The 22,115-nt window shown below is 40.5% G+C and overlaps 1 protein-coding gene across 13 annotated transcripts in view; it reads right to left on the bottom strand.

Annotated features, from left to right (window-relative positions):
• Positions 1-22,115, bottom strand: part of CNOT1 (CCR4-NOT transcription complex subunit 1) — a 110,164-nt gene that overhangs the window by 39,978 nt on the left and 48,071 nt on the right. For all 13 annotated transcript variants that reach the window (XM_055299288.2, XM_055299293.2, XM_055299295.2 and 10 more), the window contains 6 exons: positions 20,715-20,885; positions 20,088-20,215; positions 18,169-18,409; positions 15,974-16,093; positions 14,530-14,652; positions 14,133-14,284 (listed from right to left, as the gene is read on the bottom strand). In XM_055299288.2, coding sequence (XP_055155263.1) covers positions 14,133-14,284; positions 14,530-14,652; positions 15,974-16,093; positions 18,169-18,409; positions 20,088-20,215; positions 20,715-20,885 — 935 coding nt within the window. The remainder of the gene's footprint in view (positions 1-14,132; positions 14,285-14,529; positions 14,653-15,973; positions 16,094-18,168; positions 18,410-20,087; positions 20,216-20,714; positions 20,886-22,115) is intronic.

Genomic DNA, 22,115 nt, shown 5'->3' with positions numbered 1-22,115 from the left:
GATTTTCTAATAAAGAAACTTTGTTGAGGCTGGGCACGGTGGCTCATACCTGTAGTCTCATTGCTTTGAAAGGCTGAGGCAGAAGGATTGCTTGAGCCAGGAGTTTGAGGCCAACCTGGGCAAGATAGCAAGACCCCATGTCTACAAATATTAAATAAGTATTAAAAAGTCGAGGCTGGGCGTAGTGGCTCATGCCTGTAATCCCAGCACTTTGGGAGGCCAAGGCGGGTGGATTGCCTGAGGTCAGGAGTTTGAGACCAGCCTGGCTAACATGGTGAAACCCCATCTCTACTAAAAACACAAAAATTAACCAGGCATGGTGGCGCATGCCTGTAGTCCCAGCTACTCGGGAGGCTGAGGCAGGAGAATCACCTGAACCTGGGAGGCAGAGGTTGCAGTGAGCCAAGATCATGCCACTGCACTTCAGTCTGGGTGACAGAGTAAGACTCCGTCTCCCAAAAAAAAAAAAAAAAGGAAAAAAAGTTAGCTGGCTGTCATGGCATGTGCCTGTAATCCTAGCTACTTGGGAGGCTGAGGTGGGAGGATTGATAGAGCCCAGTAGTTCGAGGCTGCAATGAACTATAATCGCACCACAGCACTTCAGCTTGGGTAAGAGATGAGAAGTAAACGGAAAGGGGAAAGAAAACTTGCTGGAACATGTAGCTAAATTTCTGCCACATCCCATCCCTCTGCATCTGTCACTCATCACTAGAATTTTCTGAGTACTGGCTTTCTCTTGAAACTAATTTGCACCTCTGAAACGAACTAGTATACAGTACAACCAAAATATTTTAAAATTCTCCAAGAAACATTCCACAGCTTCAACCACTTTGTCAAAAATTATGCCCAAACCCAGACATATCAAAGCAAACAGGCATGCAATTTTTATACTAGTATATCACAGTCTAAGATAATACATGTACTTATAGACAAAAACACCATGCATAGTAATTACCTTTAACAAGCACAAGAAGCAGTGACTGACCTCTAAAACAAATGTCAAGTAGGGTAAATGTTTACTTGACAATTAATTAAACCAATTTTCCTATCTTAGGTTGCTATTACAGGTTGAGAATCCCAAATCTGAAAATCTGAATCCCAAACGCTACAAAATCTAAAACTTTTTGAATGCCAATGTTTAAAGGAAATGCTCATTGTAGCATTTTGGAGTTTGGATTTTGGAATTTGAGGTGTATATTAAGCAAGTAAGTATAATGCAAATGGTTTAAAAAAAAAAATTTTTAAACCAAAACCCAAAATATTTCTGACCCCAAGCATTTCAAAGAAGGGATACTCAATCTGTATTGCCTCATACAACTATGGGGTCCTTTGTATTCAGAAGCTCTACTTGGGCCGGGTGCGGTGGCTCACACCTATAATCCTAGCACTTTGGGAGGCTGAGGCAGGCAGATCACCTGAAGTCAGAAGCTCAGGTCAGAAGCTGAGGTCAGAAGCTCAAGACCAGCCTGGCCAACATGGTGAAACCCCATCTCTACTAAAAATACAAAAATTAGCTGGGCATGTGGCGGGCACCTCTAATCCCAGCTACTCAGGAGACTGAGGCAGGAGAATTACTTGAACCTGGGAGCTGAGATTGCACTACTGTACTCCAGCCTGGGCAACAGAATGTGAGACTCCGTATCAAAAAAAAAAAAAAGAGGCTCTACATGGTAGCTGGGAGGTGGAAGTGGCTTACACCTGTAATCCCAGCACTTTGGGAGGGAGGCAGTGGTGGGAGGATCGCTTGAGGAAGGAGTTTCGAGACCAGCCTGTGAACACAGCAAGACTTCATCTCTACAAAAAATTTTAAAATTTAGCCAGGTGTGGTGGCACATGCCTGTAGTCCTAACTACTTGGGAGGCTGAGGCGGGAGGAGTGCTTGAGCCCAGGATTTCAAGGCTGTAGTGAGCTATGATCACATCAGTGCACTCCAGTCTTAGAGAAAGAACAAGACCCTGTCTCTAAAAAAAATTTATTTTTTTTTTTTTTTAAAAAGGTGGGGGAGCCAGGCACGGTGGCTCACACCTGTAATCCCAGCACTTAGGGAGACAGAGGCGAGTGGATCACAAGGTCAGGAGTTTGAGACCAACCTGGCCAACACAGTGAAATCCCGTCTCACTAAAAATACAAAAAACTAGCTGGGTGTGTTGGCGGGTGCCTGTAATCCCAGCTACTCGGGAGGCTGAGGCAGGAGAATCGCTTGAACCCGGGAGGCAGAGGTTGCAATGACCTGAGATCGCGCCACTGCACTCCAGCCTGGGTGACAGTGCGAGACTCTGTCTTAAACAACAAAAAAAAGCAGTAGTGCTGTACATGAACTTGGTCTTAAATCTTCCCACTTAAATTCAGAATGTTACTACTGGCATTAAGAAGTAAAAGTGATCACTCAGAAAAGAAAGTTGTTTCACATTTGGGGGAAAAAAAAATAAGACTAGGGTGCTAACAGTACCGAATAAGCCTATATTACATTAAATCAATAGAGAAAAATCTATGAAAATTTTTACTTGTGCCAATAGCAAAATAACAATAGTCTGAACATAGAAAACAAATGAAATAAATGATTTGGTTTATGGCCACTGAAGCCAGGAAGAAAAATACAGTTCCATACCATATAATGACATTTCAGTCAACAAAATGGTATATGGGACCACATAAACAATGGTTGTCCCACATATTATAATATCGTATTTTACTGTAACTTTTCTGTTTAAATATATAAATACCATTGCGTTACAATTGCCTTCAGTATATTCAGTATAGTAACATCACTGTATAGGTTAGTAGCTTAGGAAGAATAGGCCATACCACATAGGCAAACTGTATACAGTACATTACACCATCTAGGTTTGTTACAGTATATTCTATAATGCTCACACAAAGACAAAATTGCCTAATGACACATATCTCAGAAACGCATTCCTATTGTTACACGATGCAGACCACAAAAAAGAAAAGGGAGCCTTATACTCCTAAAGGTATTGGTCTACTTATTTACTTTAGAAACAAGTAGAACATTAGTTTCCACAAAAATGCTCAAAATAATTAAAGGTATTTCAAATTTAAGGAAACAAGAGGTCCTCTGAAACTTCATTTACAAATGTATCTGCATTCCAAATACTCCACAACAATTAGAACTTCATAGAGATACCGTATCTCCATGTTGTCCCATATCTCACCATAACAACGGGCACATACTATATTAGCAAGGCTGTGGGGAAATAGATGCAATAACACTGCTGGTTTTACAAAACAGAAAAATCCCTATGGAGGAAAATTTTGCAATACCTAACACAATCGCACATGAATTTACCTATTATCCTGACACATCCACTTCTAGTAGTCCAATTATACATTGGTAAAAATGATGGATGCAAAACACTGCTCACTGCAACACTATATGTGATACAAAGAGCGAAAATAATGCAAATTTCCACCAGTAGAAGACTGGTTGACTACAGTACATAATAGTCGTTCAATGGAGTACTATGCAGCAAGTAAAAGAAATAAGGAAGCTCTCTAACTGTATGGCGTGAACTCTAGGATATAAGATCAAGAAGCGAGTTGCATATTATCTCTTCTAAAGTGAAGGATAAGGATAAATATATGAATAAGTATGTATTTGTTTTTAATATAAGATAACCCAAAAATATGAATAACAGTGGCTAACTACAAGAGAAAAGGAGAACAAGGTAGACGTATCAAGAGTTCAAAGAAGATTTCTCCAAATGTATCTTGCTTTAGAGTTTTGACTTTAAAACCACACCTATATTTTACCAATCACAAAAATAAAAGCAAACAAACAAACCACTAAATTAAAAAGAAACTGTTCCAAAAAGACCAGTGCCATGGGTTAGAAAAACAGGGTACCAAGCAGTAGATGGTAATTATATTATACTGCATTGAATCCAAAATGCCTTCAACTGTGTAAGCCACACTAATATTTTATGTCCTATGCAAAAACAAAAAGTAATTCCACCAATTGTAATATAAGACACATCACCAATGAGACACATCATTTCAGAAATGTTAAAGTAGGAAGAAAAATAAAATGGGCACTTTAGAATAAAATATGGTAAATTAAAATATTCAACTTTACTATTTAGGGATAAATTCTTATTTCTGACACAGTTTCAAACTTAGAAGTGGCAAGAATTGGCCGGGTGTGGAGGATCACCTGTGGTCAGGAGTTCAAGACCAGCCTGGCCAACATGATGAAACCCCATCTCTACTAAAAATGCAAAAAATTAATTAGCTGGGCGTGGTGGCGCGCACCTGTAATCCCAACTACTCGGGAGGCTGAGGCAGGAGAATCGCTTGAACCTGGGAGGCAGATGTTGCAGTGAGCCAAGATCGTGCCATTGCACCCCAGCCTGGGTAACAAGAGAAAAACTCAGTCTCAAAAAAATAAATAAATAAAAAGCAAATAAAAGAAGTGACAAGAATATTACAATTAACTCCCACAAATGCTTCTCACGCCAATGGTATACATTTGCCCTATTAACCTAACCATTATTTCTATACTTTTTGCCCTGCAGCATTGGTTTGGATATACCATGAATTTATCCCTAAATGCTTCACTACATGTTTTCTTCTTTTTTTTGAGACAGGGTCTCACTGTCGCCCAGGCAGGAATATGGTGGTGCAATTATGGCTCTGCCTCTGCCTCTGCCTCCTGAGTTCAGATGATCCTCCAACCTCAGCCTCCCCGGTTGCTGGGACTCCACGCATACAGACCATACCCAGCCAATTTTTAAATGTTTTTTTCAAAGACGGGATTTCGTGATGTTGCCCAGGCTGGTCTCAAACTCCTAAGCTCAAGCAATTTGCCCACCCCAGCCTCCTAAAGTGCTGGAGTTACAAGTGTGAGCCACCATGCTCAGCCTTCACTATGTATTTTCTATGAACAAAAACATTTTCCTACATAGCCACGTAAAATCAAACATCAGAAGCTTAACAATGATAAAATAAATAGGCCATGTTCGCATTATACCAACTATTCCCACAATGCTCTTCAAAGCTATTTTTCCCATTGCATTATGTTGTCACCTCTCTTCAGGTCATTTCATCTGAAAGATTTTCTTAGCCTTTACGTGTTCTTCTTGACTTTATTCTTTTAAGTACAAGTCAGGGCCAAGTGCAATGGCTCATACCTGTCATCCCAGCACTTTGGGAGGCAGAGGTGGGCAGATCACTTGAGGTCAGGAGTTCAAGAGCAGCCTGGCCAATATGGCAAAACCCCACCTCTACCAAAAATACAAAAAATTAGCCAGGTGTGGTGGTGTGCGCCTGTAGTCCCAGCTACCCAGGAGGCTGAGGGAATTTCTCGAACCCAGGAAGCAGGGGTTGCAGTGAGCCGAGTTCGCACCACTGCATTCCAGCCTGGGCAAGAGAGCAAGACCCTGCCTCAAAAAAAAGGAAAACAGTACAAGTCAGTTGTTTTGTAGAATGTCCCTTGATTTGAGTTTGTCTGATATTCTAAATTCAAATTAGGTATTATAATCTTACAGCATAAATTACCTTGTATTCTTCTCAGTGCATTTTATGAAACACATGATGTAGGTTTCAGATGTTGATCACTTTGATCAACAGACTAACATGGTATCTGACAGGTTTCTCCACTGAAGTTGTTTTCCCCCTTTGTAATTTGTGGAGAGAGATTTTCAAACTACATAATTATCCTGCTCTTCAAACATATATCCATTACTATTAACACACATTAAAGATTACAACTCCATCATAATTCTTCTATATTTATTAGTTGAAATAACTTTCCTTCTCTGGCATTTATCATCATCAGTATGGACTCAAAATACTTTGGATACATTATCTTATTAAATTTTTCAACATGTGCTGCTAATAGATCAACTAAAGAAATTAATTGAAACCCAGAAGTTAGGTAAACTGCCTTCTTACAATAAAAACATTTTGTGCAATTTTAACAGGCAATTAACTTTCCAGAATATTCCACTGCAGATGGATTAAAATGTATAAATGTAAAAGGCTACACTTTAGAACTTGAAACTGTAGAACATTTACAGCTTATAGAGCAGAGTGCTTTGGAATGGATAACTATTTGTTGTACAAGGCAGTCTTGTGCACTGCGGAATGTTTAGCCAGTATCATTGGTTTCTTTTTTTTATTTTTGAGATGGAGTTTCACTCTTGTTGACCAGGCAGGAGTGCAATGGCAAGATCTTGGCTCACCCCAACCTCTGCCTCCCAGGTTCAAGCGATTCTCCTGCCTCAGCCTCCCGAGTAGCTGGGATTACAGGCATGTGCCACCACGCCCGGCTAATTTTTGTATTTTTAGTACAGATGGGGTTTCTCCACGTTCATCAGGCTGGTCTTGAGCTCCCAACCTCACGTGACCCACCCTCGGCCTCCCAAAGTGCTGGGATTACAGCTGTGAGCCACCGCGCCCAGCCTAGTATCATTGGTTTCTACACTACTAGGTATTAGAGGCACGTTTCTCTCTAATTATGACAGCCAAAAAGACCATCAGGCCAAGCATGGTGGCATGCGTCTATAGGACCACCTACTCACAAGGCTCAGGCAGGAAGACTAAGCCAGGAGTTCAAGGTTGCATTGAGCTATGATTGTGCCTGTGAACACGCACTGTACTTCAGGCTGTACAACAACACAGTAAGACCTCATGGGAAAAGAAGAAAGAAAAAAAAGGCTGAGCATAGGTGGCTTATGCCTATAACCCCAGCGCTTTAGGATGCAGAGAGGATTGCTTGAGCCCACGAGTGAGCCATGATCACATCACTACACTCTAGTCTGGGTAATAGAGCGAGACTATTCAAACAACAACAAAAAGAAATAATGCTGGCCGGGTGCGGTGGCTCATACCTGTAATCCCAGCACTTTGGGAAGCCAAGGCAGGAGGAGTGCCTCAGTTCAGGAGTTTGAGACCATCCTGGGCAACATGATGAAGCCCCATTTCCACAAAAAATTAAAAATAAAAAAATTTTAAAAATAGACATGCATGGTGGCATGTGCCTGTAATCCCAGGTAATTTGAAGCAAGACATCGTCTCAAAAAAAAAAATACATTCTCATAAAGCAAAACGACAGGGTATGGGCTGACTTCCTCTCCTTCATAAAAGCAACTAGAAAAGTGTCTGAATCAACTTTTTCAGAACTTTGGAAGTTAACCAAAGGCTTATAACAAGTGGGACATTTTTATTCAAGAGACTATCAAGCTTTCTAGCATATTAATTTGCCCTATTATTCCCATCTCCAGCTCCACAGCGAGCTTAGAAGCTGACAGCCCTCAATCACAATGAAAACCAGAAGCCTGAGAGGTGAGTCAAAACAGAGTTAAAACATTTTCAAAGCCTCCTTCTCAGTGACTTGTCATTATTTCATCTATATAGGGAGTCTGTGTGAGAACACAATGACAAGGTTGGATTTATTTGACCTGAAAACTGACCCAAACAAAAACCTTTTCTGCATGAGGTGTTTGCAAAAAACATTTGAAAGTAATTGTTTTAAACTTACTGCCTATCTAAGGTGGAAGATTATTACAGCTGGAGCAAACTACAGGCTAACCAAAAATCTGTAAAGACGACCAGGCACGGTGGCTCACGCCTGTAATCTCAGTACTTTGGGAGGCGGGCAAATCACCTGAGGTCGGGAGTTCGAGACCAGCCTGCCCAACATGAGAAACCCTGTCTCTACTAAAAAAAAAACAAGACTAGCTGGGCGTAATGGGGCATGCCTGTAATCCTAGCTACTCGGAAGGCTGAGGCAGAAGAATCACTTGAACCCAGGAGGCAGAGGCTGCAGTGAGCCGAGATTGCGCCACTGCACTCCAGGCTGGGCAACAAGAGCGAAACTCCGTCTCGAAAAAAAAAAAATCTGTAAAGAAAAACTTTGGGCCGGGTGCGGTGGCTGAAACCTGTAATCCCAGCACTTTGGGAGGCCAAGGCAGGCGGGTCACAAGGTCAAGAGATCGAGACCATCCTGGCCAACATGGTGAAACCCCGTCTCTACTAAAAACACAAAAATTAGCCAGGTATGGTGGCGTGCTCCTGTAATCCCAGCTACTCAGCTGAGGCAGGAGAATCACTTGAACCCGGGAGGCGGAGGTTGTAGTGAGCCAAGATCGTGCCACTGCACTCCATCCTGGGCAACAGAGCGAGAGTCCGTCTCAATGAAAAAAAAAAAAGAAAAAAAAAAAAAAGAGAGAGAAAAAAAAAACAACTTTGGAAGTAAAGACTAAGGTGGCTGTGAATTGCCTGGCTTAGTGCTAAATTGATTCCCAAGATTAGGTTTAAGAAAATCTCTGTCAATCTTAGCTGACAACAAGGCTAACCAAGCAGGAACTTCAGTAGCCAACTATTATAAAGAACAGAATTAGTTCAGGAAAGTCACTAAACAAAAAAAGGGCAATAACGAACAATGCGCTCTGCTGAAGAAGGAAGATCCGATTTCAGGAAATGCCATTTTTTTAAAGTTGTCTGTTTTCAACAAAAAAATTACAAGACTTGTAAAAAAACAAAAGGGTGCCCCATGCAAAGGGATGGAAAGCTATCAGAAATGATCCTTGAGGAAGCACAGCTGTTGGACTTACTAGACAAGGAATTCAAATCAGTTAGTTTAAATAGGTTCAGAGAACACATTTCTTTTCTTTTCTTTTCTTTTTGAGACAGAGTCTTACTCTGTTGCCCAGGTTGGAGTGCAGTGGCACAAACTTGCTCATTGCCCCCTCCATCTCCTGGGTTCAAGCAATTCTCCTGCCTCAGCCTCCCAAGTAGCTGGGACTATTAGTCGCCCGTCACTATGCCTGGCTAATTTTCGCATTTTTAGTGGATACGGAGTTTTGCCATGTTGGCCAGGCTGGTCTCAAACTCCTGATCTCAAGTGATCCACCCATCTTGGCCTCCCAAAGTGCTGCTAGGATTACAGGCTGAAGCCATGACACCAGCCACTACAGAACACATTTAAAGGAAAATATATCAAAAGAACTGAAGGAAAGCATAGGAATACTATCTCAAAAAGCATGTCCATAGAAATTAGCAAAAAAAAAAAAAAAAAACCAGAAATTCGTTTTTTCCCGTCAGACACTACACTCTATAATGTACCAAACAGAAGAAGTACAAAAGTACAGTAACTGTAATAAAGTTTCACTAACCATGTGTCCCACCACACATTCAAGCAGACAAGAGTTCATTTGAAGACAGATTAAAATTATCCAGCCTGAGAAAATGAAAAAAAAAAAAGGGGGGGGGGAGGGGAAGGGCTGAGAACTCAAGGACATGTGGAGCACTACTGAGCGTGCCACCACAAACATAATGGGAGTACAAGGAGAGAAGAAAAAGGTACGGAAAGATTTGTAGAAATAATGACTGAAAACCCCATAAATTTTATTAAAAACATTAATCTAGACATCCAAGAAATTCAATAAATTCTAAGTAGAATAAACTCAAAGAGATTCATACCTAGAACAACATAAGCAAGCTGATGAAAGAAAAAAGACAAGGAGAGTATCTTACCAGCAGCAAGATAGAAGCAACTCATCACATACAATACTCAATAAATTAACAGCTGATGTCTCATCAGAAACCATGGAGGACAGAAAGCAGTGGGGGAGCATATTCAAAATGTTCAAAGAAAAGGAATGCCAACCAGGAATCCTTCATCTGGCAAAGCTATCCCCAAAGATACAGGAGGAATTAGGATATTCCCTAGATAACAAAAAGAGGTAATTCATTGCTAGCAGTCCTGCTGAAACAAGAAAAATTCAAGAATCCTGGCTGAAATGAAAAGACACTGAACACTGACCTGAATCCATATGAAAAACTACTGGCAAAGATACACAGGTAAATACGAAGGACAGTATAAATCTCCTAATTAAAGAACAACTGGGCTGGGTGCAGTGGCTCATTTCTGTAATCCCAACACTTTGGGAAGCTATAACGGGAGATCAGTTTGAGCCCAGAGGTTCGAGACCAGACTGGGCAACATACTGAGACCTCAACTTTACAAAAAATAAAAAAATGTATCAGGTGTGGTGGCACATGTTTGTGGTCCCAGCTACCTGGGAGGATTGCTTTGAGTCTGGAGGGTTGAGGCTGCACTGAGCTGTGATCGTGTCCTGCATGGGCAACAGAATGAAACCCTGTCTCAAAAAAATAACTGCATGAAGCAAGAATTATAAACCTTTTGGTAATCACATCATGTAAAAAGGTATAATTTGCATGACAATAATGGCAAAAATCAAGGGGAAGGGGACAAAGCCATACTAAACGAAATTTTTGGATCCTACCGAAACTAAAAGATTGGAATAAATTAAAATGTTAGTTTTAATACCCAAGGCAACCACTAAGAAACAAAACAAAAAATAAAGTCAAAGAAACACAGGAGTTAAGATGGTACACTACAAATTATCTATTCAACAGGAAGACAGACAGTAATGGAAGAACAGAGGAACAAAAGTGAAAAGAGATAGAAAGATTAACAGCAAAAGAGCCCTATATTATCAATAAATACATTAAATGCAAGATAGGCAGAATGTAGTAAACACAAACACAAATTCACAAACACACTCCAACCATACCTTCTCTAAAAGAGACCTACTTCAAATTAAGACACATACAGCTTGAGAAAAAAAAAAAAACAACAACAACAAAGATACACCAAGCAAACCACCATAAGAGAACTATAATGGTTATACTAGTATCAAACAAAACAAACGTTTAAGAAAAAAACTGTTAATAGAGACAAAGACATTTTACAATAAGGGTCAATCCATCAGAAATATGTAACCATTAAGGCCAGGCACGGTGGCTCATGACTGTAATCCCAGCACTTTGGGAGGACAAGGTGGGTAGATCACCTGAGGTCAGGAGTTCAAGGCCAGCCTGGGAAACATGGTGAAACCCCATCTGTACTATAAGTACAAAAAAAATTAGCTGGAAATGGTGGCGCACGCCTGTAGTCCCAGCTACTCCAGAGGCTGAGGCAGGAGATTCAACGAAACGTGGGAGGAGGAAGTTGCAGTGAGACAAGACAGTGCCACCACACTCCAGCCTGGGTGACACAGCGAGACACAAGACTCCATCTCAAAAACAGTAATAAAATAAAGAAGTATGTAATAATTATAAAAACATATGTACTTAAAAACAAAGCCCCAAACACATGAAGGAAAAACTGACAAAACTGAAGAGAGAAAAAGACAGTTAAAAAAATAATAGGAGGCCAGGCACAGTGGCTCACGCCTGTAATCCCACCACTTTAGGAGGCTAAGGCGAGTAGATCACTTGAGGTCAGGAGTTTGAGACCAGCCAGGCCAACATGGTGAAATCCCACCTCTACTAAAAATTTAAAAATAATCTGGGTGTGGTGGTGAGCACCTGTAATCCCAGCTACTCAGGGGGCTGAGGCACAAGAATCGCTTAAACCTAGGAGGCGGAGGTTGCTGTGAACCAAGATCATACCACTGCCCTCCAGCCCGGGGGACAGAGGCAGACTCTGTCTCAAAAAAATAAAAAATTAAAAATAACAAAAATTGAGCTGGGCATGGTGGCTCACACCTGTAATCTCAGCACTTTGGGACACCAAGGCGAGCAGATCACCTGAGGTCAGGAGTTCGAGACCTGCCTGACCAACATGGAAAAACCCCTTCTCTACTAAATACACAAAATTAGCTGGGCATGGTGGCGCATGCCTGTAATCCCAGCTACTTGGGAGGCTGAGGCAGGAGAATCGCTTGAACCCAGGAGGTGGAGGTTGCAGTGAGCCGAGATCATGCCATTGCACTCTAGCCTGGGCAACAAGAGCAAAACTCCATCTCAAAAAAAGAAAAAATTGAATACTTCTATACTCCACTTTCAGTAACAGATAGATCTACAAAGATAGGCCAGGTGCAGTAGCTCAAGCCTGTAATCAGTCGCAGCACTTTTGGAGGCCAAAGTGGTAGGATGTCTTGAGCCCAGGAGTTCAACACTAGCCTGGGCAATACAGTGAAATCCTGTCTCTACAAAAACTAAAAAATTAGCTGGGCATGGTGGTGCATACCTGTAATGCCAGCTACTCCAGAGTTTGAGGGGGGAGGTGGAGGCTGCAGTGAGCCATGATCATGCCACTGTACTCCAGCCTGGGTGACATACACACACACAAAAATAAAGTTAACGCCAGGCGTGCTGGCTCATGCCTGTAATCCCAGCACTTTGGGAGGCCAAGGCGGGCAGATCACTTGAGGTCAGGAGTTCAAGACCAGCCTGCCCAACATGGTGAAACTCCACCTCTACTAAACATACAAAAATTAGTTGGGAGCGGTGGCATGTCTCTATAGTCCAAGCTACTTGGGAGGCTGAGGCAGGAGAATCACTTCAGCCTCTGAGGCAGAGGTTGTAGTGAGCCAAGATCGTACCACTGCACTCCAGCCTGGGCAATAGAGCAAGACTCTGTCTCAAAAAAAAAAAAAAAAAATTAAGTTAAATAAATAAAATACTTAATAAATTTAACAAAATCAGTGCAAGATGTACACTGATAATGAAAAAATATCATTGAAAAAAAATTAAAGATGCTGGGCATGGTGGCTCACACATGTAATCCCAGCACTTTGGGAGGCTGAGGCGGCAGATCACCTGAGGTCAGGAGTTTGAGACCAGCCTGGCCAACATGGCAAAACCCCATCTCAACTAAAAATACAAAAATTAGTGGGGCGTGGTGGTGCACACTTGTAATCCGAGCTACTCAGCAGGCTGAGGCAGAAGAATCACTTGAACCCGGGAGGCAGAGGTTGCAGTGAGCCGAGATCACGCCAATGCGCTCCAGCCTGGGCGACAAGAGTGAAATTCCAACTCAAAAAAAAAAAGAAAGCGAAAAAGAAAAAGAAAAAAATTAAAGACCTAAATAAGTAGAAAAACATCCCAGATTCATGGATTAAAAAGACAACATTATTAAGATGGCAGTACTCCCCCAAATGAGCTAAAAATTCAATATAATCCTCTCAACATTCCCAGTAGGCTGTTTTGCAATTTTTTTTTACAAAAATTGACTAGCTGATCTTTTTTTTTGAGATGGAGTCTCGCTCTGTTGCCCAGGCTGGAGTGCAGTAGTGAGATCTCGGCTCACTACAAGCTCTGCCTCCTGGACTCACGCTATTCTCCTGCCTCAGCCTCCTGAGTAGCTGGGACTACAGGCGCCCGCCACCAGGCCTGGCTAATTTTTTTGTATTTTTAGTAGAGACGGGGTTTCACCGTGTTAGTCAGGATGGTGTTGATCTCCTGACCTCATGATTCGCCTGCCTCGGCCTCCCAAAGTGCTGGGATTACAGGCATGAGCCGCCGCACCCAGCCTTGACTAGCTGATCTTAAACTTTTTAGGAAAATTCAAGGAACCCAGAAGAGCTGCCAACAATTTTAAAAAAGAACAAAGCTGGGAAATTCATAATCCCCAATTTCAAAACTTACTGAAAACCTATTGTGATCAAGACTGTGGAACTGGCCTAAGAGACACAGATCAACAGAATTAAGAAACCAATAATAGCCCGGGTGTGGTGACTCACACCTGTAATCCCAGCACTTTGGGAGGCTGAGGCAGGAGGATCACTTGAGCCCAGGAGTTTGAGATCAGCTCGGGCAAGATACTGAGACCTCATCTCTACAAAAAAAAAAAAAAAAAGAAGAAGAAGAAGAAAATTTAACCAGCTGAGAGTGGGTGGCACATGCCTGCGGTCCCAGGTACTTGGGAGGTTGAGGTGGGAGGATAACTTAATACAGGAGTTTGAGGTTGCAGTGAGCTATGATTGCACCACTGTACTCCAGCCTAGTCGACAGCAAGACCTTGCCACTTAGAGAGACCACAAACTAACCCATGCACTACAGGTAATTGCTTTTTTTTGAGATAATTGAAAAGGCAAAGTAGTGGTCTCAACAAATGCTGCTGGAACAACTGGATATTCACATGCAAAGACGAATTTGGACCTCTATCTCACACCAGATACAAAACCTTAACTCAAATGGAGCTAGTATGTATCATAAATAGTATAGGACTTTGGACTTAAAAACCATTGGACCATTTTAAACTGCTGTCACTTTCACTGAATCTCTTCTTCCGCAAATCTACAATTATTCGTATAATCCAATTCAAAAAGAGTCATATTCATGTATGTACTTCTTACCCTGCACAAGCTTGCAGACAGGCCAACATTGTTGCCAAAGTTTCTGGAGGAAGTTGAGCACTTTTGGGCTGGTCTTTTTCTGGGGCAAGTCCACCCAAAATAGAAGGACACCGTCTCTTTAAAAAAGTCATACACGCCTGGATAAAAGGCTCCTGAAGAACAGAAAAGTCTCTCAGTGTATTTAAAAATTGATCTTAAATGTTTTTGGATTAAAGGTAACTACTAAGCACTGTAACTAAAATCTAAAATAAATAACATCTTCATTGCCTTTTTAAAAAGTTGTTTCTTTTAAATTTTTCTTTAGTTTATTACTGCTGCACAAATTTTAAAAGTTATACTTTAGCCATTTCAGCCACCAAAATTTAAGAGCAAAAATAAGTAAACAAATCCTGCTTACCCCATGCTCTCGAATTTTATCTGTGAGCCATTTATCAAGTTTGAGGTATTCACGACGTGAAGCAAGTGCAGCAAGGTCAATAACAAAGGCAAATGGAGTACCATTTAGCAGCATTGACAAGGCCTAAAGGACAAAGCATATTAGATAATGCAAGTGGAGCAATTAAGTAACTATCTCTGTCCCACATTCTGTTTCTCGCTTTCCACAAACAAGTTCAAATAAAACACACTGCTAATACTTCCTTGGTCACAATTTAAACAGCTTAGCACAATTCAGGGGTAACATTAGTCATTATTTTCTAAAATAATGATCACATTTTAAAGGTGAATACATGACACTACCTTCAAAACAAACTTTACCGTGCTTTTTAAAATAACTAAACCTAGAGCAGAACAAGACTCAAAGCACGAATAATTATCCCTACCCATTTTTCAAAATCTAAACACAGGCTTAAGCACAACTGCATCACCAGTACATTAATGCACCTAGTGATTAATACTATAGAGTCTAGGCTGTACGTGGTGGCTCACGACTGTAATCCCAGCACTTTGGGAGGCCAAGGTGGGTGGATCACCTAAGGTCAGAGGTTCAAGACCAGCCTGGCCAACATGGTGAAATCCTGTCTCTACTAAAAATAAAAAAATTAGCCAGGTACAGTGGCAGGCGCCTGTAGTCCCAGCTACTTGGGAGGCTGAGGCAGGAGAATCACTTGAACCCAGGAGGCAGAGATTGCAGTGAGCCAAGAGGCGCCACTACACTCCAGCCTGGGCAACAGAGTAAGATTCCGTCTCCAAAAAAAAAAAAAAAAGATATAGAGTAATTCGTCAAAAGATCCTGTTGATTCTCACAGAGCTGCTTAAGGGAAGAAACATGCCTAGTTTCCCCAAAAACTGTATCTAACATAACTTATGAGAAAAGCTAACTTTTTACTATAAAACAGCTTTACAATATATGGAAGACCAATCAAAAATAAAAACACTTTTATATACCTAAAGCCACTCTCCTTCCTATCCTTTTCAAGAAACCTCTAAATCTCATCTCATTCCAGGAGCTAGTCACTTGTGAATTATTCCTAGAGCATCTTTGTTACATAAGCATTTGCTTTTTTTCTTTTTGAGATGGAGTCTTGCTCTGTTGCCCCGGCTGGAGTGCAGTGGCGCAATCTTGGCTCACCACAACCTCTGCCTCCCAGGTTCAAGCGATTCTCCTGCCTCAGCCTCCCGAGTAGCTGGGATTACAGGCACACACCACCGTGTCCGGCTAATTTTTCTATTTTTAGTAGAGATGGTGTTTCACCATGTTTTGGTCAGGCTGGTCTCGAGACCTTGTGGATCCGCCCGCCTCAGCCTCCCAATGTGCTGGGATTACAGGCGTGAGCCACCGCGCCCGGCCTTTTTTTCTCATTAGTAAATAAACTGGTGTCAGTCTGTCCCTCTGAACTCACCTTCAAGTCCTGGGCCACATCAAGTATTCGAGACAATTTGGCCTGATCATACTGCTCCCCTCTCATGTACCATTCTGCCATTGCATGCATGATAAGCTGGCGAATTGAGGGAGACTGTCCCTAAAAAGGGGAAGAAAGATTAAATAGCAATACTGCTAAACACTGTGATAGATATTATTACAAATGCCCAGTTAATTTTACTAGAACTTGTATAAAAATCAGGTATACCTGTGCTGACATTAAGTTCAGGCCTCAAACTATGCAATTACCATGACATTCTTTATGGGAAAGCCAAGTTACCTCCACATATTCCAAATAAAGCCTGTTCCTAAACTTGGGTCATATAGTCATTCAACAAACTTATTTGTCCTATTTTAAGTCTGCCTATCATTTTCAGAAGCTAAATGTGAACTAGATTATGTGAACATGACGTTACATCAAGTTTATATAATTACTTTAAATGCAAATTACTGGCATATAAATAAAAACAAAACAATTTAAGGTAACTATTTCTCATGTTGCACAGTATAGTGTTGGATGTATCACTACTTCTGGGAGTGGCGCCTGTACACACATTCTAAATCTTATTTCCACAAACAAGAATCTTTCATTTTTTTTATTCCATTTCTTTTTTTTACTGACAGGTAGCCTGGTTTTCAGAAACAACCATGAATGATGCAAATATCTGGAACTCAGTGAGTATTTATCATAGAAGCAACAGCAAGACCATTACTATTGCTACATCCAAGTAATATCCCAATTAATTGTCCTAGAGTGGCAGATGGTCTGCTAGAACAAGTATTCAATCACAAGAGAGGAGATGCAGCTCGTTTACCAGCCCTTTCTACCTCACAGCTATGGTGAGAAAGGAATGAAGACCATCTGGACTGCAAATGCTTGGTTAAATGTTTATCATGCATTTTATAAACTGTTAAGTCTACAATGTTAATTGAGTCTCTAGGAAAGGAGGAGAAACTAACTGAATGACCTAGAACTAAGCCTAACATTTTTCACTTATAATAAAGAACCTTATTTCACTAATTTGTAAAAAGCACTTGTATATAATATAAATTACTTCAAGAATGGGTAAAGGATAAAAAGTAGCTAAAAGGGGCACTCGGGGTAAAGGGGAAGAAATTTTTTTTCCTGCATGTATCATATAAGGTAGGATATTAGCTTGGGAAACAGGGCAAGACTCTGTCTCTACAAAAATTCAAAAAATTAACTGGGTATGGTGGCATGTGCCTGTGGTCCCATCTACTTAGGATGGCTGAGGCAGAATGAGTGACTGAGCCTGGGAGGTTAAGGCTGCAGTGAGACATGTTTGCACCACTGCACTCCACCCTAGGTGACAGGGCAAGATCCTCTCTCAAAAAAAAAAGTAGGGGAAGGAAAAAAAATCAGTGGACAAAAGAATACTTACTTGCCAAATACATTCTAAAAAATAAGAGGTAAAAAGCACAGGGGCTTGAAAGGCATTTCAGCACAAACTGAAATAAAATGTAAATGTTGGATTTAGATAAATTAGAAAAGAGTGCTAATTAAATTGATCTGTGATCTCTCATTTCCTGTGAAAATATGGTATCAGTACCTTCTGCCTCCATGATAGATGTTTAAGCCCCTTCATATAAAAAGGAAAGTGATGCCCTAGCAATACAGACCTTTCTTAATATTGAAATTATTAAATATTGGCCGGGTGTGGTGGCTCACACCTGTAATCCCAAAACTTTGGGAGGCCGAGGTAGGTGGATCATTTGAGGTCAGGAGTTTGAGACTATCCTGGCCAACATGGTGAAATCCCACTTCTACTAAAAATACAAAAATTAGCCGGGCATGGTGATGCACGCCTGAGGCAGGAGAATCACTTGAACCCAGGAGATGGAGGTTGCAGTGAGACAGACTGCACCACTGCACTCCAGCCTGGGCGACAGAGCAAGACACCATCTCAAAAAAAAAAAAAAAGAAGGAAAGAAAATAAAATTATTAAATATTATTTTGCCTCCTTGCTTTTGGGATCTTGTATTTTATTGCTCACAGGATTCTAAAAGATAAAACAAGTTTTATGACAGTATGACTTCTAAAGTCATAGTAATTCAGAGATGTAAAAAAAAATTTCTCTGGTTGAGCTTCCTTAACACTCCAAAGAAGGTCAATTATTCAGATGAAAAAATGGTAAGCACACGGTCACATCTTACCTGCCCATGCCATGCATAGTGCAAAATAATTGCTGAGTTAGGATGGTTTCCAAGGAAAATTGGCATCAGAGTGGAGATAAGTTCATGGCGCAAGGTATGCCAAGAGGTGTTAATTTGTAGTAAGGCCAATACCAGCATGTCTGGACAGTGTTTGATAGGGAAGCTGAAGAGCTGTTTGACTTGCTCATACTGCCCAACCTCTGCAAGCCTCAGCAGAGATTCAATCAAATCCAAGCTCTTCCTAACAAGAAAAGGAGAAACATGCTTTATCGATGAAAATCCAAGTATACAGATTAATTTTCAAAATAAGTGATACCAGCTTGTAAGCACAAAACCAAGTTGGTGTCATGTTTTAATATTAGAAGTTTGAAGTCCACAGCACTCTCTTAAGAATTATTTTTGCCCCAAGAGGTTGAATCTGGTTGGCTTCAACTGAGCCTGAAGATCTAACTCTATCCTCAGCCCACGAAAAACATAGGGATACAGAATGAAGTAAACACCATGAGAAAACAGGTAAGAAAATAACATGGGGTAGACTAGAGAACAAATGCTGTATTTCTCTATCAAATCAATGGCAAAAAATAAATTTAAAAGAGAGAGCGAAGACAGATTTACAGAATAAAAGAAACTATGGACTGTGTCTGGAATTCTCAATCATAGAAATTTTTAAAAGACATTTTTGAGCCAACTGGGGAACTTAAATGTAAATAACTAGCTATATTAAGGAACTGTTATTTGTTAATGTGATAATGGTATTTAAGCTTCATAAAAATGGAAAGAGCCCTTCTTTATCTGTTCAAATAAAATGAAGAAGAAATACTACTATATACATCAGACTCATAAGGAAAAAAACAAGCAAGCTTACAAATCTAATGTTGGCTACCACCTAAGAAAAGGACACACCACCACCAAAAAAAGTAAAGATAATTATTTGATCAATAACACAAACGTGTTCTGGGAGGCTATAGATAGAAAAAAATTGAAGATACATTATGAACTAGATCCCTTTGGGGAACAATTCAAGCCACGCTCTCTCTCTGTAGCTCTGTGTACTTCAAAAATAATGAAAGTACTTGTTACCATTCTTTCTTCACACATTCACAGAGAGGAATGACGGGACAGAGCTCCAAGAGAAACCTGATATAGACACTGGGCCGGACTAAGACTCTACCTCGAAAATTTGAAAATGGAACTCAGAGAAACTAGATACTTTAGCTGAAAAGTATTAGATTTGGCCAGGTGCAGTAGCTCACGCCTGCAATCCCAGCACTTTGAGAGACCAAGGCGAATGGATCACTTGAGGTCAGGAGTTTAAGACCAGCCTGGCCAACATGGTAAAACCCCGTCTCTACTAAAAATACAAAACTTAGCCCAGGGCAATGGTGAGCACCTGTAATCCTAGCTACTCGGGAGGCTGAGGCAGGAGAATCACTTAAACCGGGGGGGCAGACGTTGCAGTGAGCTGAGATTGTGCCACTGCACTCCAGCCTGGGCAACAGAGTGAGACTCCATCCCAAAAATATAAATAAGAAAAGAAAAGAAAACTATTAGATTTGACAGGTTGGCCACCTTGAGCAACTTACAAATCAAAAAAAAAAAAAAAAAGGTATAAGCTCTACAGAGGAGAAATCTCAATACTAAGGGAGAAAAGGGGGAAGTACAAATCTCTTTCCAACATTTGATACTTTCAGATTTGATGCTTTTAAAAGAACACCTAAGGACAGACCTTACAAGATATAACTAACGATAGAGACTGAAAAAGAATTTATCTACCAACCCCCTCTATAAATACTTAAGCAGGGTCACTAAAACTACTGCTTCATTTAAACCTGTTAACTATGTACTTGGCTTAGTATTAACTTTATATTTCACAAAAGAAGAAGTAATCTTTTAAATGAAAGATGAATCAAAGTGTTTACCATGTGGCAATTTCTCGATTGTCATCCTCTGGTGGTGCTTTCAGAATATCAGTGGCAACAGTATGACAGGGATAGTCAGCAAAACAGAAGATCTCTGGATTTATAAGGGAATGTTGAATGAAGGAGAGCTGCAATGAAAGAAAATGCTTACCACCATAAATGATTGTGAATGCCATAAAAATCTGAAATGTTTTCATTAGGCTATTGTCAATCTTAAGGTTATTAGCATGGCAATTTCCCGTTTAAAATCTTAATCATTTGCCCTTTGAAAACCACACATAATTCAGACACATGAAAGGTGCATAATGAAACCCTGTCTGGATTATCAATCATAACAACTGTTAAAAGACATTTCTGAGCCAATTAAGGAAACTTAACGTTGCCTTGGAAATGTGAACATCATTAAACTATTGGGAAAACACCTTGACAGTAAGACCTTAAAGGAGTCTGACTAGTACTAAAACTATGATAATATTCCTTCAATACTTATGGAGAGTCCTTGCTTTCCTGTGCTATGTATAACAAATTCTACTTTACAAGAATATTTCAATCAATGGTTACATGGCACTACATAAAGAATAAGTCATGTTTTATTCCCCCATCTATAACTAAATACCACTCACTCACCTGGCCTTCAGCATGTTTCCAAGGTCTATATATGAGGTCTACTGGGAACACTTCCATACCCAAACCCCTCTGAATGCCATAAACCACATTATGAAGTCCTTTACTGTCACGAATTTGAAATCCAGGATGGTCCAGTTCATAAGTTACTTCCTTGAAATTCAAACTCGGATTCTAAAAAAGACCAAAGTAGTTTAAAATGTAATGAATGTGTGTATATTTTGATACATTATCCAAAAGGCCAAATTAAATCTGAAATTCAATTTAGATGTTCTACTTACAAAATTTTTAATGTGAATTTTAAGAAACCCATTCTTTTTTTTTCCTTTTTTTTTTTTAAGACACAGTCTCACTCTGTCGCTCAGGCTGGAGCGCAGTGGCATGATCTCTCGGCTCACTTCAACGTCTGCCTCTTGGGTTCAAGAGATTCTCGTGCCTCAGCCTCCCAAGTAGCTGGGATTACAGACGTACACCAACATGCCCAGGTAATTTTTTAAAATTTTAGTAGAGACAGGTTTTTGCCACGCTAGCCAGGATGGTATCAAACTCCTGGCCTCATGTGACCCACTGCCTCGGCCTCCCAAAGTGCTGGGATTACAGGAGTGAGCCACCACACCTGGCTTATCACACTACCTTTTAATATCTAAAAGTTCAATTCTAGGGCCAGGCGCAGTGGCTTACGCCTGTAATCACAGCACTTTGGAAGGAGGGCGGATTCCCTGAGGTCAGGAGTTTGAGACCAGCCTGGCCAACATGATGAAACCCTGTCTCTACTAAAAATACAAAAAAAAAAAAAAATTAGCCAGGCATGGTGGCACATGCCTGTAGACCCAGCTACTTGGGAGGCTGAGGCAGGAGAACTGCTTGAACCCAGGAGGCAGAGAGTGCAGTGAGCCATGATCGTGCCACTGCACTTCAGCCTGGCCAACAGAGTGAGACTCCATCTAAAAAAAACAAAAACAAAAACAAAAGTTCCATTCTAGGCCAGGTACAATGACTCATGCTTATAATCCCAACGCTTTGCTCCCAAAGGTGGGAGGATCATTAACTAGAGCCCAGGAGTTAAAAGTCCAATATGGGCAACACAGCAAAAGGAAAAATAAATAGAGTTCAATTCCTTTATGTCTTATTTAAGCCCTTCAATATTTTAGTAGAGGTACTTTATTTTTTATTCAGTTTAAACTGAAGTAGAAGTGGCAAGATAAATATGATTTTCATTGTTCTTATCCACCATAAACAAGAGTAACTTAGCAGTAGCACCCCAAATTACAAGGTAACAACCCTAATGAAAAAATTTAAATTTGATTATGTACTGCCTCTGGTACACAATTAACTTGGATACTTTATTACTTTTTGAGTTAACGAAGGTGGAAAATTCTTAAAAATTTGCTTTCTTTGGACTAT

This window comes from Symphalangus syndactylus, chromosome 11 (genome assembly GCF_028878055.3).
Source record: "Symphalangus syndactylus isolate Jambi chromosome 11, NHGRI_mSymSyn1-v2.1_pri, whole genome shotgun sequence".
Lineage (NCBI taxonomy): Eukaryota > Metazoa > Chordata > Mammalia > Primates > Hylobatidae > Symphalangus > Symphalangus syndactylus.
The sequence above is the reverse complement of the archived record's forward strand: the minus strand, read 5'-3'. Positions and strand labels throughout refer to the sequence as shown.